The following is a 16,913-nucleotide window of genomic DNA, read 5'->3' on the forward strand; positions in this document are numbered from 1 at the left end:
TGAATGTTTCTCATTCCTTGTTTCCTTCCTGTGCCTTCTGCATAATGTCCATGTTCTTGGTTTTTTTTTTAACTTTCTGGCGAACATGACAGGAAGGTAATTTTATGTACCTCATATACTGTGTTTGTACGAAACATAATCACATAATTGTGTCCCAGTAGGTTGCGGAAACCTGGATTGTTCATTTGTATTCTCCTAGCCGTACCCCCCCGCCCCCACTCAGTTCTGTTTGTTTGTGTGTGAGAGTTTGTGTGTGTCTCTATGGGCCTATCTGATAGCCTGTGTTACTCGACTCTATTCCAATTCCTGTCAGGGTCCTGTCTTGACAGTACTACACCGTCTTAGCGAGTCTACCTCTCTCCGGCTCGCTCACAAGTCACTATTGTTCCTTGAAACTGGATTCCTCCTGAGTGAATATGAATTCAGCCTCAGGCATCCATCTCTAATGCATTTTCTTTGATTTAACAAAGTTTCCTCATATTATTAGATTTCAACCAAAGCCTTCTCAGGACAGCTCCTAGAGTTGTAACATCCATGTCATCCCCTGTCTGTTTTCTGTCCAACAGCAGTCTCTCTCTCTCTCTCTCTCTCTTTCTCTCTCACTCTCTTTCGCTGAGCTCGCTGCTTTGTTTTCTCTACACCCATAGCTTTGTCTGCTGCTTTGTACATTAGGCGTGCCGTAAGTCCATTAATTTGTCGATCCACCCCTTGCATTCCTACAGCTCTGTCTGAGCAGGACGAGGGATTTGGAGTTCTCAGTGTACAAGATCCTACTCCACGGTTACTGAAGCGAAACTCTTCTTCCTTCAAAGCCATGTTGCATTGCAGTTGCTGTTGTTGACAGCCACTGTATATTCCATAGTGCCCCATAGTGCGCTGTTGACATCTTCAATGATGCCCTTCCTCAGTGCCAGGGTGGAGAGGACAGGTGACGGCAGATAGGGATCCCGTTGACAGTGCGGCTGTCCTTTGTTGTTGGAAACATCTGGTAGGGGTCAGCACACTCTGTTCTCAGGGAGCGGAGCCGGAGGTGGTAGCGGTGCTGTGCGGTTGCGTGCATCAGCGCAGGCGTGTCCTTGTGACGGGCGTGCGTGCAGCCATGCGTGTCTTCTCAAACATGTCTGTGTGCGTGTCAGTCTGCGTCAGTACAGGCTGTCCTTGGTGGTAGAGGTGTGTGTGGTGGTGGAGTCGTCCGGCAGGGAGCCCCGGCGGCCGGGCCGCGGCCGGCAGCGCAGCAGGCCCTGCAGCTCTCTGGACACGCTGCTGGAGAAGGCCGTGTAGATCCACGGGTTGGTGCACGAGTTCAGACTGGCCAGCAGCATCAGGATAGTGAAGGCCACGCCTGCAGAGGACACACAGACACAGACACACACACACACACACACACACACACACACACACCCACGAGAACACACATGCATAAACACACACAGATGCAGGGACAAGCACATACAGACACATGCAAATGTATGAGTATTCACACACACACATGAGCGAGCACACACACACACACGCACACACACACACACACGCACGCACACATGCACGCACGCACGCACACACACACACATAAGAACACACACACACGCATGCACAGAGCCATCAGTCAGCCGGTGGAGGACGTTCTTGCTACTGGGGAAACGCAGTAGGGAGTGATAGCGAGAGTGTGAAGGGCAGATAGATGATTGGAGTCTACATCCTTCCTCTCTTATATGAACCGAATATAAACATGTATGACCGCCATTCACTATGAATATAAACCGTTCATGATTATTGTTTTTCATTTCATTTCCTCCTGGAATAGTTACAGGGACTGTAAATATCCTTCTGGGACAAACCCCTACCTACTTCCTTTTGCTGTTTTCTTACTTCTAATAATAAGCTTTTTATGTAAAAAGTACAACATGCTTATTTCACTGTTGCCAATTCAGGAAGATAAAGACGAGTGCAGAGCGATTTTAGACTACACAGCTGATAATAAACAGACTTTATCCCTGTGTGTGTGTGTGTGTGGGTGTGTTTGTGTGGGTGTGGGTGTGTGTGGGAGGGAGCTGCCTACCTGCCAGTATTCATCCATGTGTATGTATATCTGTGTGTATACGTGTATGCTTTGTATATGCATGTATGTGTATGTGTGTGTTCCTGCAAGCTTACGTTCCTCGCTCTGTGCGCGTGCTTGTGATCTTAACTGTGTGCGCTAGCTGCTGGCACGTAACATTGTTGATGAAATGTCAACATCTGGCCGGGTTGCAAAATCAGCAGGGGACATAAACAGGTTATTTACTGGCCTCTGGTGTTTGTTCTTAGCTTGATGATGAGAGTGAGAAACACCCAGTCAGTGTCCATTCTGTCAGCAACAACTTATGGCTACGCTAGCCTTGCTTCATCATTAGCTGCCAGCAAAGACATCAACAGATGCTGACTGTCTGCCAAAATGCAGAGGCCAGAGATGTCATCCAGGGGTTTCTGGTTGTGGATCAAAACAAACATCCTTTTTGACCCTGTATTTCGCTCACTGTTACCACAATTGAGTTGGGACTAGCTGTCCTCGGAGTAATAATTGAGATCGTATCCAGACTCCCCAAGTTGGACAACAGCAATCATCAGGGGTTGTGGTTCTAAACCAGATCTGGCCCTTTAGCTTTTTTTTTTTTTTAGGCTGGCTGGAGTGCAGGAGGATAGATGGGGTTTGCACATTTGGGACAATCAGATGGGTACAACTGTGCTAAGGCAGCTCAATCCATCCCAGAAAAATAATTGAACTGATCCACTTGTTTGTGACTAACCTTGGTTTGGAGGGTTGGGGTCCCAGGCGGCCCACAGCTGGACGATGAAGAACGGCGACCAGCAGACGGTGTAGACCAACACGATGACCAGGGTCATCCTCACCGTCTTAGACATGGCCTTGGTGATGCTGGGGGGCGGGGTGGCGGGGGGGTGAGGGGGAACATAGTCCAGGGAGCAGCGGGGCGAGGCCCTGTGGCAGCCTGCGGCCAGCTCGTACGAAGCGTAGCACTCCTGGCAATAGCAGCTGTTGGTGGGCCCATGTGGAGAGTCACAAGCTAGGTTGGTCACAGGTGCGTTTGGGCTCCTAACCTGATTCTCTGAGCTGTTGAGTGTTTGTTGTTCTGTTGGTGATGTTGTTGTTGTTATGTGCTCACCGTGGCAACTGCTATATTGAGTAGCAGATGATACGTAGTTGTAACATTCTCCCACCTGGCTATTGTGGGTGTTGTTGTGAGAGCCTAAAGGGTTGTTATTCACACCCTTTAAGAGCTGTCCTGCTCTCCCGTCCCGGCCCACTCCTCCAGATGCCCGTCTCCCTCTCTCCCTGGCTCGCTCATCCTCCTTTTTGAAGCTGTGGAAGCGGAAGAAGACCTCGTTCTTCTTCAGCTCGGCCGTCACCACTCTCTCCGACTTCAGGTAGATGTTATTGTGAATCTCCCGGAAGATTCTTATCTGAGAGGAATGAGTTGTCCAAGAATGAGCTTGAGAGTTATATTTGACAGGAATGCAACATTGCGGTCAGAAACTAAAGTAAAACAGGTCAACACATCGTTCAAAGACCAAAGGGACTTCGTAATTAGATTTCATGACTGGCATGTCCCAGATTCAGATGTTTCTCTTTATTCTTTTGAGATAATCTTGTTTACATTTCTGCCTTATTGGACAGCATAATATTCGGGAGTGACATGAAAAATGAGGAGAGAGAGAAAGGGTGGTGACATTCAACATAGACCCTGACCCTGTCCTTTATTTTTATGCAACATTATTAATTATAATAACACTATGCTCTGTTAAAATCACGAAAGCTACCATATGTTGCACAATGTTGTTTTTGCAGCCAAAATTATAAGACACTTCTGAGCATTTTAAATCATTATTTGAAAATGTATTATGATCTTTTTTCATGGGTGATTTATATCTGCCTTGTAGCTATTTTTTACTGTTATTTTAAGTGGTTTTAAGGTTTAAGTTTTTTTTTTGTTATTGACACAAAGAAGGTGCAACCCTTCCTCATGCTGTTGATAATAAAACAGGATTTCACAGGACATCGCACTCCAACCCACAACATGGCATAATGTGTCCACAAAGCACATGGTAGACACTTAATCTGCTGAGTCACGAAGAATTGCTAAGCTTACAGAGCTAGATTACTTCCTCCAACAGAATAGCATACCTCTGAAAGACTTTATTGTCTAACAAGGTCACTTGATTTGAAATCTGAGAGTGAAAATGAAAAATCAGGACAACAAGAAAAGGTCATGAGCGCTATGTTTGGCTGAGATCTGGTGCATTCCACTTCCTGGCAGGAGGTTCTCAGAGTGGGCAGATTTTCTGACCAGCCGTCCCAGCAGTGGTCCTCCAAGTGCTGTGTTAATTAAGGGAAATAGTTGGACCCTGGAAATATCTTTCCCTAAATAGAGCAGCAGGGCCGATGGGAGGCAGCCCAGAATGTCTATCCTCTATGGGATGCTACACAACACAAACCGCACGATTGCGCGCTCCCCCATGGGTTATCAAACCACGGCTGCCAAATGCACCCTCCATGAAAACAAAGCAACATTTCATTCATCCCACCTGCTTGATTTCTGGATACTGTTTCCTACAGTACATAATCCAGGTCACTGGTCATTGTTGGACAGTCAAGAGAGTGAGAGTTCAGCCAGCACAACCAGTATTACCTGACAGACGGTGATGATGAGGGCAGGTAAGAGGAAAACAGCCACAGTCATCCAGGTGACGTAGGCCTTCAGCCCCCACGGCTCGGCAAAGTGACCCCAGCACTCAAACTCCCCAGGACCCACTTCTGAGCGAGAGAAGATGAACACCTGACAGACCGGACAAAGGGAGGGTGTTCAGCACACCCACAGACACCAGTAAGTTTCCTTCTCCATTAACCGAACTCAGATTACCTCATGGTGCTAAAAATAGACCAACATCTTGAGTTCTCCTGTAGGAATCAGGGTGTGAACGCCCACTGAGCTCTCATTTCCTATTGCACCATGTGTTTTTGTGTGTGTGTGTGTGTGACGTTTTGTTTTCCTTTGTGTTCGCTCCTCCCTACCTGTGGTAAGCTGAGGACCAGCGCTAGAGCCCAGGCCACCATAACAGGGGTGTTCCAGCGGGAAACTGCCCCGCCGCGGTAGGCCTGCAGCGGGCAGCAGATGGCATGGTGGCGGTCTACCGTCATGGCAACTATCATGTAGGAGGAGGCAAACATGCCCACAATCTGCAAGTACTTGACGGACCGGCAGAGCAGGTCTGGTCCCTGGAACCTCTCTGTAATGTCCCATACTAACTGGGGAAGTACCTGAGGGCAGACAATTTAGAATAAAGAAACGGTTGATGGTTTTGTCAAATTATGTAGAAATGAGCTAGCAGTGTGTAAGATATTGTTGTTATCTTGGCCCTCAGACAGATGTGGAAGAACAACCTGCAAGGTTTTGGAATTAGTGATTTATATTGTTGCTATGGCTAAAGCCACATAATGGACAGAATAGTAGTGCTGACTTGAGTTATTTATGTTATTTATTTTCTTTACACCATGGTCAGGTCATTGCTGCTAATCATAATGTTGTTATACTTAATGTTCCTGCTAAGTAACCAATGAACTGACCTGAAAGAAAGCCACCACCAGGTCAGCCACACACAGGTTGACCATGAACAGGTGCATGGGTGCGTTTTGCTTCTTCCTCCTCAGCAGCACCCACAGCACAAAGCTGTTCCCCAGGGTGGTGAGGGCCAGCACCAGCGCCAGCACCGTGATCTCTGCCCGGGCCAGGCCCATGTCCCTCACCCTGGGCTGGGGCAGGCTGTGAGGCGTGGTGGCCGAGGCGTTCTCAGGGAAGATCCCGAAGAAGGACCCCCCGCTGTGAGAACTGTTGAGGGAGTTCAGCTCAGAGAAGAATGAGGAGGAAGAGAGGTTGTTCCTTCCTGTGGCTGCCAGAGAGGAGAGGGCTAACCCATCCCAATCCGTTTCCCCGCTGATGCTTTCCATGCCTGGAAGACAAACAAAGTGTTAACGTGAGAAGCCAATAAAATCTCTTGTTGTTTGTGGAGATTGGAAGTTAAAAAGAGGCCCTGCGCAAACCGCGACCCATCAAATTGACTTTGGCAGGAGGTCATAAGACTTTGTATGCTCAGATTTTACCAAGCTTAGATTTTATCAACAAACAGTTCGCTTGTTTAGAATTATCTCAATAATTCGGTGTGTTTATCATGTCTGCGCTGTACTACTATCAAAACCGTCTTTATTAAATTTAACTCCAACTGCCCTCAAATTTGTCAGCTGAGTCATTTCGTACTTCAACAATTACAGTTTTTCATAAAATGCTGTTGAGGATCCTGGGCAAAACACTTAGGCCTTTTCTTGAAGATACAGGATAATATAGGGATAACTAAACAGACTGGGTTTTATTAATCAGAATCACTCTACATGGGCTATGTTTTAGGTGTATATATTACATTTTCTCATCATACACTATAAAAAGTCATAAAACACAGAGACTGTACTGATCATACACAGATGCTGCTGCGTGAGTATTGTTATGTTTTTGGTACTGTTTCCAATTTTTTAATAAGTCTTCAATGTGTCTGTTTGTCCATCTGTCTAAGCCTCTAGCCGTGTTTGACGCAAGTCCTGCCTGGTTTATTTTCTTTTTCATACTTTCTCAAGGTTGATTTGACAGCTTTTCCCTCTATCCCAAGACTCTTATTCCTTCACCTTCGCTCTCATAATCTCTCTCATCCCTCACTTGCCCCATACATTCCTGTTTTCCCTGTTTTTGTTCCCCCTCTCTCTCTCTCTCTCTCTCTCCCTCTCCCTCCCATGCACACAGGCATTCTTTTCTCTCCTCAAGTCAGACTCTCTGTTGAGCTCAATAAAATTCAAGTTTATTTTTTTTTCTTCACTTACAAATAAATAGCTCAAAAGAAAAGAAAATTGATATGAATGAAAATTACAATTTAAGAAACAGAGCCATGGGATTTTGGGGACAGTCTTGGAAATATAAACCTCACATAGAAGACAGAAAAAAGGGAGGGAGATTGAGGAAGAGTGATGAAGGATGGAGAAAGGGCAGCTAAAGGAAAAACCCACCCAGAATAGGTAAAAGAATAGAGTTGTGGAAAGATGGGATAAGACAGGGAAAGGGAGGTAGACAAACAAAGCTTGAAGGTGGTCTGTGTGCTGTTGGTTATCATAGAGGGTGTGTTGATCGATACTAAGGCGGTATAACTTATCATTTTGACTAATGTGCACAGGAGTGGCCAGGTATTGTGTGATATAACGAATGGGTACTTGGAAATTTTCCAATTCCCTCAAAATAGGGGGCAAACTTAGTGATAGTGTAGTGTAATTGAGTGTGACTAACGAGAAGTTACAAGGTTGTTTTCACTACTCCATTGAGACTTAATGGCCAATTTGCTAGTAATAGCTTACTTACTGCTGGGTGAGCAAGATAACACAGCAGAACATATTGTCAAGTGTTACATGCTGGCTTTGCCAGAGGAATGTATTTAGATGAATGCATGACAAGCCAGGCCAGCTGGATCTCCCTTTGCCCAGCATGAAGGTAGAGCAGTGGGTGAAAGAAAGAGCATCTGAGCAGAACCATTTCTCTCAAGTGAGACAATCAATCCTTGGTTGGTGTGAATCCCAAACCAGACTTCCACAACATTGCCATAGAAGGCAAAACCAGGCCAAACTTTAAAAACATTTCTCTAAATCAGTGGCAGTAGACACTGGTGCAAGGGTCTGTCCATCTCCCCCTAGATCAAAGTTGGTAATTATTACCTGTTTTTTTTTAATTAAGGGTTTAGACAAGGAGGCCTTTTCTTTTTAATCAAGGAATCTCTTGGCCTCCCTTTGTCTGGACCTGAGGAGCCCTGTGCCCCTCTCTGTAATTATAATTCATGAGAGACTTCTTTATGCTTCTGCAGTCCTCTACATCTCCTATGTAATTACATTATGTATATTTTCCCTCATGACTAATTTCTGATGTCAAATCCCTATTTCAAGTCCATTTTGACCCCATATGCCTCGGTCACAAATCATTATACCTTATCTGGACGATAAAGTATAATGACTTGTGACCTAAACATTAATCCACAGTAATACATTTTATTTAATTGCATTCATTAAATTTAAGTAAAAGGTTCTTTAACTGGTAGTGAGAACATTATTTGATGATGTTATGGTTTAAGGGGTTGATAATAAGTAATATGTCAACATGTGAGAGGTTTCCTCAAATCCTGGACAGATTCACAAAGGTATATCATCGCCTCTTCGAAGTCATGTACTGGGAACTCTGAATTAGATCCTTGTTTTCCTGGAGTCCTGAAGGACAAAGAGAATTTTCTCCAAATATGTTCATGTCTCATTTGCATGGCTTGTGCATCCAAGAAATCAAGATGGATTGTCTTCAAATTGCTCAATGGCTCAACTACAGGAGACCCACGCACTGCTTAAAACTTTTGGCACCAGCATATCCTGTCCTCAGAGGAAATTCCTTGAACTGTAGTAACATAGAGAAGGTAAATAATGTCTGCAGAAATGTGCTGTATCCATTTTTAATGTAATCCTTTACACATACACGGTATTTGAAAATATGTTATGCGTTGCACGTTTCTCTAACAACACGAGCGTAGCACAGCAATTCCCATCCGTCTGATCGACTTAATGTAAAGCACAAATTATTCCGTCTGCCTGCTGGATGGACTGTAGACACTGCTCTTAGTAGTAAGTGCAGTGCGTTGCTTCCTCTCTTTACTTTAAAGCTTTCACCCTGATTAATGAGTGAGTTCATCCCTCCCTTGCTTTCCTCCCCAGAGGCAAATCGGTGTGGAACCATCCATTTTCATGTCCTCTTCATCTTACACTCTTTTCCTGCACACAGGGCTTGTGTGCAGTGCCTCGGGGATGATGAAAACAGGTAGTTAAATTGCGCAGCAAAACATTACATCGGCCTTTTACATCTTTCACCATCTCAGTCCTCTTTTCTTGCTGTTCACACATGTTTTGGTCATTCCCTCCAACACACTGCGTAATGTGCCAACTATGCTGAGATCCAACCAGAGTCTGCAGGGGCGTCAAAACCCTGCTAAACCCTGAGATATGGCAAAGTCCCTGCATCTAATGTTTGCCACCAAAACTGACTGAATTTGTTAGGGACAAATGGAGCAATTATAATTATTTTGTTGTTTAGTCCATGTGATTGGTTATTTGCTTATCTGGTCAATGTGAATGATAATTAGAGGGAACTTTGGTCCTGAATATGATGTGGTTTATTTTGGCATGGCTTTCAACTAAATCTGGCAGTTTTGTTTGATACTTGCTCTTCATTATATTGCTAAAAATTACAACATCAAATTTGGCAACACAGTCTCACAACATTTCATAAAAAGAGCACAAACTCTGAAACTCAGGTCATGTTTTGTGAACACGAAACATGTGAACATCACATTTTTCTGCCACAGAAGGATCGCACAGTCGCACAAATTGGAAACTTTCCATCGCATTATTTCAGTGTCAGACTCCCGCCTGTTTCTAGTCTTGTCTTCTCAGCGTAATCCTTTCGTGGTGGGGAAATGGATTTCTCTCACTTTTTGTGCACAGAGCATCTTATTTGCATTTTAAGACATCATGCTCATTTCATGAACTTTTGTGAGACCAGGCTGAATACATTTAGGCTAATGCCAGTGTAGATGGATCTGGAGTTGGCAGGGCTAATCAGCGTCTGACATGAAATGGTGGTGGCAGCAGTGGCAGACAAACAGGTGGGTGCAAATACTGGAAAAATAATCCAAACTTAATTAAAGACCCATTACTACCCTCCCTGTCCCTCTCTGTGTTTGTATGCCAATCCCTTGATTAGTTCCCTTTGACCAGATCCGACCCAACCCTAATTAATGAGGACCTCCCTGTCCTCATTACCCACCCAGTGTAGGCTCAAGCAGCCCATTGCTAAATGTTTCCCTGTTCTGATCTGCGCTTTTCCCTCTTTTCTCTTTTTTCCCTCACCTGCTATTTTCTCTCATTTTTCACATTTATCCACCCACTCCTTTTCTGTCCTGCCATCCTAACCATTCCACCATCCTCTGTCATTTAGGATGACAGCTGCGGAGGAAACAGTTACTGATATGCTTGTTATTTTCGCTTAATTTCAATTATCACCCTCATTGTTGGATTTTGGCAGCAGGAAACAGGATCAGAATGGTCGAGCCCAATCAGCATCCAAGCCGACTGAAAATAAACATATGAATCAAGCATGAGATCATGCCATGTAATATAGCTAAGCTTTGGTCTTCTATGCTGTTTCTCTCAGCATGGCAAGAGACTTTATTTACATACCGATCAATAGAGCATTATTCAATAAAGGCCTGGATGAGTCATGTAGTGCCACGTGCTGGGCTGTGGACTTCTGCAGCATTTCATCTGCATGCTAAAATAGATATGATAGGAGCTTTCTTTATGCCTCTACACATATACATTAAATTAGATCCTCATTCACACACTCAAACTGAATGAATCGATTCAATGACAAATGGGTACTTTGTGTATATTCATCTATTTCAATTTGAGATGCGAAGACACCTGCTGTACTCATTGAAAGTCAAATTCACAGGTCTCTATTCGTGAGCAACAAATTGCAGCCTCCATTGATTTATTTGTCCCTTTTCCTGTGTGTCACTCCTGCCTCCAGCCTCCATTGCATACAGCCCATGTGAGCAATAAAGGTAAACACTTTGTTCTTTTGCTGTCTTGCCCAAGCAACCCATTAAATGTTAATCATGTGGGACCACACCTCATTGCACACACTGATACAGCCATTACTCGGGCACATTTCAATACCACTCTTGTGTGTGCAGCTACTTGAGTTTTGTATTTAGGAACCTCGCCTTTAGACATGAAGTTTATTTCCATAGTAGACCTGCCAGCAGACAGGGCTCACTTGGTTTTGTTTTGAAGAAGGTCCAAGTCCTCTTATCTGCACTGATAAAGCCCGTTCATAAGACCATTGACTGTTTTTCTTGTTATGTATCATTAACCAGCACGTGCCCTAAACCAAACTGGTGTGTTTCACGTCACAGAAATGGTATGAAATTCAGAGTATGCCCCTCATGAATGGAAACTGGGCCGCAATGTTACCACACCAACTAATACAGTCCTGACCGTTCCCAGTTGATATGGTCAGATCCATGCCACACAGTGATGAAATGAATCCCTGTCAGAGACCACACTAAATAGAGCATGAAGAAAAAGATGATGATGATGATGATCGCTTTTCCTGATGGAAGCGACAATCAAGGAAGTAATTTTATGCATACCATGTATTGTGCCAAGAAGAAAAAGAAAAAGGAAACTGTGTGGCCAGTGGAAAGAAAACAGAGGAAAAAACTTTGAAGCGCTTTGTATCAAGCTGCTCTGAATCAGAGTAATGATGACACCATACGGTGATTTTTGCTCATTGAATTGTCATACTACTGAGATTACCTTTAAAAGGTTTAGCTATTACACTAGTGGGAACTGACAAGCCGAACCGCTCAATTAAACTGCTACGGCAGGAATGTGGTCTTTCCATGAGAAGTGAAGTCAACATTACTACACATCATTGCCTCATGGCCCAAGCCTAAACATTAAACATAAATTATACATTAAATTATAAGTTCTAATCTTACACATATATTTTACAAGTTAAGCAATTATTCCTTTGAAATCAGCAAACAATGAGCTTTTGAAGATGTGGGTTTGTGTGTACAGTAAACACATGGTTGGTCTATTTGAGAAGCTGATGTGGCATCACAAAGTTCCTTGAAGAGCTTTGATTTGCCTTATAAAATATGGGCAGGACATACAGAGATATACACACACACATACACTCACACACACAATAGAAGAGCACCCCAAGGTGAGTATATACCTCCCTCCCTCATCTCTCACCTTGTTGTCAGTGCATGGTAAGCCTTCTCACGCGTGTCCTTTTCTCTACGTTTGTCTGTCTCTCTTCTCGGTGGCTACAAGACAAAGCAGGAGAGCCGCCACCATTACGCCCCATTAACATTACATGCTACAGCAGATCACATTAATGACCTGGCAATAATTTAAGCTCTTTATTGTTTTTGTCCACAGGAAAAGTTATTAGTACTACATGCATTTTAAACTCGGCTGTGCCATAAAACATCTTTTAATTTACCATAGCTGTCACTCTCCTGACATATGAGCTCAAATATTTATATATGTTGAAAACAAGATAGACAGGCATGGTAAATGGCATATATATCATTAGAAAATGCTCTATGCCAAATATGCTAATATATCAGCATTTTAAATGTGATATTTGTTAATTTGAAATAAACAGACGACTGCATCCAGAAAAAAACTTATTTGTGAGTAAAGGTCATCAAACAGCTAAAAACTTTAATTATGTCACATAATAAGTTTCATCTCATTTGAGTATGTGGCACATCTTTCAAAATATATACTCAATATATACTGAATACATTAATTCACTTTGCATCATATCTGCATTTTCCTAAAAATCTGCACTGTTACTACAAAACATTTAAAATATATGTCTTTACAGAGAAGAGTGCTATTTAATTATATTTTATTATTATTTTTTTTTTTACTTTTTATCATTATAAAAAAGAAGAGTGCGCCATTATTACTTAGGTGTAAGGTATATAGTCATAAGATTAATAATAATGATAACAGCAAGACCCTGATTAGGAAGAAGCGGTAAAGATGAATGAATTAATGAATAATAACAAGAAGTAGAAATAATAATATATTCAATACATAGCTTCAGTTTCAGATTTGTGTGTTCTTCAGATACGCGGCGTCATATTGAGACATGAGAGACAGTGACCTAGATTGGTCAGTAAACAGATCTATTCAAACAATTTGAGCTACTTTTAGTGCCTGCAGAACACCACAAATGTGTTGCATTAATAAAAAGAAGAGAATTAATTATATTAATCAGATACTAATTCATTGTTATTATTGTCGTTGTTATTATTCTAATTATTATCAAACACTGACCATACATTAAATATAAGCCACTTACTGGCTCCTCAGTGGTGTGACAGCGAGGCGTCAGAATTTTCCCCAAAAACATTCACATCCTCAGCGCTGTCAAAGCCAAGTCCCTCCGTTCAGTGTGAGTGTCAGAAGCAGTTGACTTCTGAATGAATTGGACAGGAGATAAAAAAAAAAAAAAAAAAAGTCCTGTGACCTGTCTGTGTCACACAAAAAAAAACCCCAGGGAGCTTTTCTGTCAATGTGAGGAAGAAGTTCTGTCAAAGGTCTGCGCAGGTCCTGAGTGTGCCTTGTGATGGCATGTCCTTGCAGTATGGTAGTTCATATAAGTATATGTCAGAGTAATCCATTTGATAGCCATGTGTGTCCCGGCTCCTTGTGCGTCACATTAGGCTATTGCATTGCGCTGTGCCTCCACCACCAACAGAAATGAATTTGAGCTCCGTCTGCTCTTACCACCCCCTCCTTCCCCCACTATCCCCTCCTCCTGGGTCAACAAGCCTGTCCTCTAGGACTGAGGGCGGAGCGTGCAGCCAGGAGTGGAGGGAGGGTGTATGGCTGTTATACATACCTATGAAGTGTAAGTGCAGCGCTGAGAGGGAGAGAGAGAGGGGGAGAGAGGGGGGGGGGGAGAGAGAGGGGGAGAGAGAGAGAGAGGGAGAGGGGGGGCACAGCAAGGAATCATGGTAAAGAATGAGGAAATCTGTGTGTCTGTATGTGTATGTGTGTGTGTGTGTGTGTGTGCGCGCGTGTGTTTGTGTGTGTGTGTGTGTGTGTGTTTGAGAGAGAGAGAGAGAGAGAGAGAGAGAGACAGCACAGTAAGGGAAACGTAACAATCATGGTAAAGAATGGTGAAATCTGCGTGTCTGTATTTGTAAGTGTATATGTGTGTGTGTGTGTGTGTGTCAGAGAGAGAGAGAGAGAGAGAGCACAGCAAGGGAATGGTAACAATCATGGTAAAGAATGGTGAAATCTGTGTCTGTATGTGCATATGTATATGTGTGTGTGTGTGAGCAAACATGTTTGTGTGTGTGCATGTTTGCATGTGTCTGTGTGTGCGCATCAGAGAGAGAGAGAGCACAGCAAAGGAAAGGTCACAATCATGATAAAGAATGGTGAAATCTGTATGTGCATGTGTATACTGTATCTTTGTGTGTGTGAGCAAACATGTTTGTGAGTTTGTCTGTGTGCATGTTTGCATGTGTATGTGTGCGTGACAGAGAGAGAGAGAGAGAGAGAGAGAGAGAGAGAACCACCTCCCCTCATTGTAATGATTTATGCCTTGCATGGGTCATTGATACATGCCGCTTGTGTTTTTATTCAACGCTCTCTGCTGTTTTGTGTTCTCTTGCCCGCCTTAGTTCTCCTTTGTTGGTGAACATGAAAAACCAGTGATCTGTCTGTCCTTCCTGTTGTTCTCCTGCACTTCCACCCATCCAGGAATGCCTATTGGCTGACTCAGCCTGGTCAACAGCAGGTCACGCCCTTGGTGAACACACCGAGGAGTGAAGGTCACCGCAAAAAAAACCGCCTATCTTTCAGTTTTCATGACTCACACACACACACACACACACACACACGTGATAGCATGGAAATACAATTTGCAAACACGCAAACGCTGTGTTTGAATGCCTGCAAAAATTCATGCATAAACACAAAAGCACTCACATACGCTCATATGCACAAACATTTGCACACACACACACACACACACACACACACACACACACGCGTACATCCAAGCACACAGTGGGTGATTTGTTCAGTTTTAATGAGGATGGTGGGCAGGTAAATTGTCGCTTCCTCTCACTTTTTCCCTAAAAACTGGAGTTAACAAGGGAATTAATACTTTATTGGTATTATATCATCCCTGTACACACTCACACACACACACACACACACACACACACACACCGCATGCTATACCCATGGGGTACTTTCTGTCTAGCCCCAGGCCATTGATCTCTGGCCAGCAGAGACTGAATTGTCCCATGATGTCAGAAAACCTGGCTGCTTTCCTCCAGCGGTTCTGCCAGGTTCACATCAGATGTCTCCCTCAATCGAACTTTTCTGTCCTGCAACTGAGATGGTGGGGGCTCAAGCTCTCCGAGAATCGCCTTAATGTGATTATCCTGGCTCCTCTGGTCTTAGAGGACATTTTGTCACAAAGCAGTAGAGCGGCAGAATTAATCCACGATCCACCTTCTCCCTTAAACGGCCGCACATGACAACCGATGAGCAAGAGAGGAAGGAGGGAGGAGGGAGATTTCAAGATAGACAGAGAGAATAGTCATTAGATGGAGAATGAAAGTACGGGACAACAAACCTTGATGTGTGACAGACGAATAATTAATAGATTGCTCAGATTAGCTGTGAGTTATGAAAGCACGATGCGGTAAAAACAAGCCATCCTGTATAACCTGTTTTATTGAGGTCACGGCAAACCACATTTCATTATTACTCTCTATCATCAGGTAGCGAGTCTTGTGCACCATGCTCAGATGCAGGACTGTACTAAAGTTTAAAAAAAAAAAAAAGTTGAGACCTTTAAACATCTCAATCCATCAAAACCTTCTCCTCTGAGATTTCAGGCTGGACATTCTCCCACATGTTGGGGCTTATTTCCAGCTCCTAGTGTTGTGGCCAGAAATAAAAATGACAGCTGTTTTCCTTTGAGAGGGAGTCTCTTCTGCAAAGACCTTTCAACGACTCTTCTCAGGGACCTCCTCATTCTAATAGGGGTGTTGACAATTAGAATCTTGCATTGAGGTCACATGAATCAGCCATGTGGTCAATCATGGACCCTCTGTGCCTGGAGAAGGAGGAGGCTGAGACAGGCATGGAATACACTGAACTGAATCCAGAATCAGTCACTCAGTCAAGTTCGCTTTTCAGTCCAAAGTGCTTGGCCTCCTCACCAGAAACTGTCAGAATCCACAAACATGGCCGTCCTCAGCCTCCAAAGCGAGAGCTGCAGATTTACTGTATGTTCACTCAGAGGAGCAGAAAGTCCAAAAGAGCAATTTGTCTTTCTGTACGACGGGCTGAAGTAGCCTGTGGACCTTGAGCAGAGAGATGCATGGAGCACAGTACAACACCTGGTCTGACAAAGTTGGCACCACAATGCTAAGGAACATCTGAGGGAAGCATTAACTGTCAGCTGTCCCATAAATAACAGAGACAGATGAGGAATTTGGGGTCCATCGTGTGCGAATCCATTCTAGCTGGCCATATCGCTATGAAAAGATACTGTGGAAGATTACTTTGCCAATAAAATGCAATTTTATTTGTATCAAAGGCCCTATGACAGTACAGCTTGTTTCCGTGAGTTGTTTTGCTAAGCGTTTATCACTTCTGCTCGCAAACCTGTCATCTACAATCAGAAATATACTCTCCACTTCCATTTTAAGCATGATGCTCTAATCCAGACCGTCTTATAGTGAGTGACCAGGTAAGGAGTTATTGCCTCGCTCAAAGACACGAGGAGAAAGGCTGTTGTTGGGATTAAATTGTGATCTTTCAGATGGTCTCTGTAAACAATAGGCCACTAAAAAGTGCAGACACCATGAACATGTGTCTCCTTTACTTTATGTTCATTTAAAAAGATGGATTGTCCATGAGATAATCTGTTTATGAAATTTCAAAGCATTAAGCCTGGAGCAGCAAATTCATTTATCATATCATAGCAAGCTCTGCATATGGTCACAGTATGATAGCCATAGCCACTTTTCATTGTGGAATACAGCTATTATCTCTGCGTGCTTTGTCATGCTAATAGCTGTGGAAGACATAGATGAATAAAGTGGGTGGCAGACCTGTGATTTTCACTGCCAAGTTGGATGCTGATGGAAGCTTATGAGGACAGATCTGA

General features: G+C 43.5%; 1 protein-coding gene across 1 annotated transcript; it reads right to left on the minus strand.

Moving 5' to 3' along the window:
• Nucleotides 1-1,142: 1,142 nt before the first annotated feature.
• On the minus strand, nt 1,143-13,430 carry LOC139648675 (vasopressin V2 receptor-like). Its single transcript, XM_071524860.1, has 8 exons — nt 13,071-13,430; nt 11,945-12,018; nt 5,621-6,003; nt 5,069-5,314; nt 4,686-4,832; nt 3,097-3,459; nt 2,787-3,018; nt 1,143-1,342 (listed from the first exon to the last, which is right to left on the minus strand). Exons 3-8 carry the CDS (start codon nt 5,999-6,001, stop codon nt 1,143-1,145), a joined length of 1,569 nt encoding a protein of 522 aa, XP_071380961.1. The 5' UTR covers nt 6,002-6,003; nt 11,945-12,018; nt 13,071-13,430.
• Between the last annotated feature and the right edge of the window lie 3,483 nt (nt 13,431-16,913).

The sequence above is a fragment of the Centroberyx affinis genome, unplaced genomic scaffold (assembly GCF_046629955.1).
Source record: "Centroberyx affinis isolate AG114_WGS23_722 - 3 ecotype Tasmania unplaced genomic scaffold, CSIRO-AGI_Caff_v1 ptg001245l_1, whole genome shotgun sequence".
NCBI lineage: Eukaryota > Metazoa > Chordata > Actinopteri > Beryciformes > Berycidae > Centroberyx > Centroberyx affinis.

Bases quoted from the DNA above. Each gene is read 5' to 3' on its own strand.
- LOC139648675 (XM_071524860.1), bottom strand. From the start codon at position 6,001: ATGGAAAGCATCAGCGGGGAAACGGATTGGGATGGGTTAGCCCTCTCC. The intron at 5,315-5,620 runs GTCAGTTCATTG...GTCTGCCCTCAG, and splicing joins TGGTGGTGGCTTTCTTTCAG to GTACTTCCCCAGTTAGTATG. The intron at 3,460-4,685 runs GTAATACTGGTT...CATTCCTCTCAG, and splicing joins TCATCATCACCGTCTGTCAG to ATAAGAATCTTCCGGGAGAT.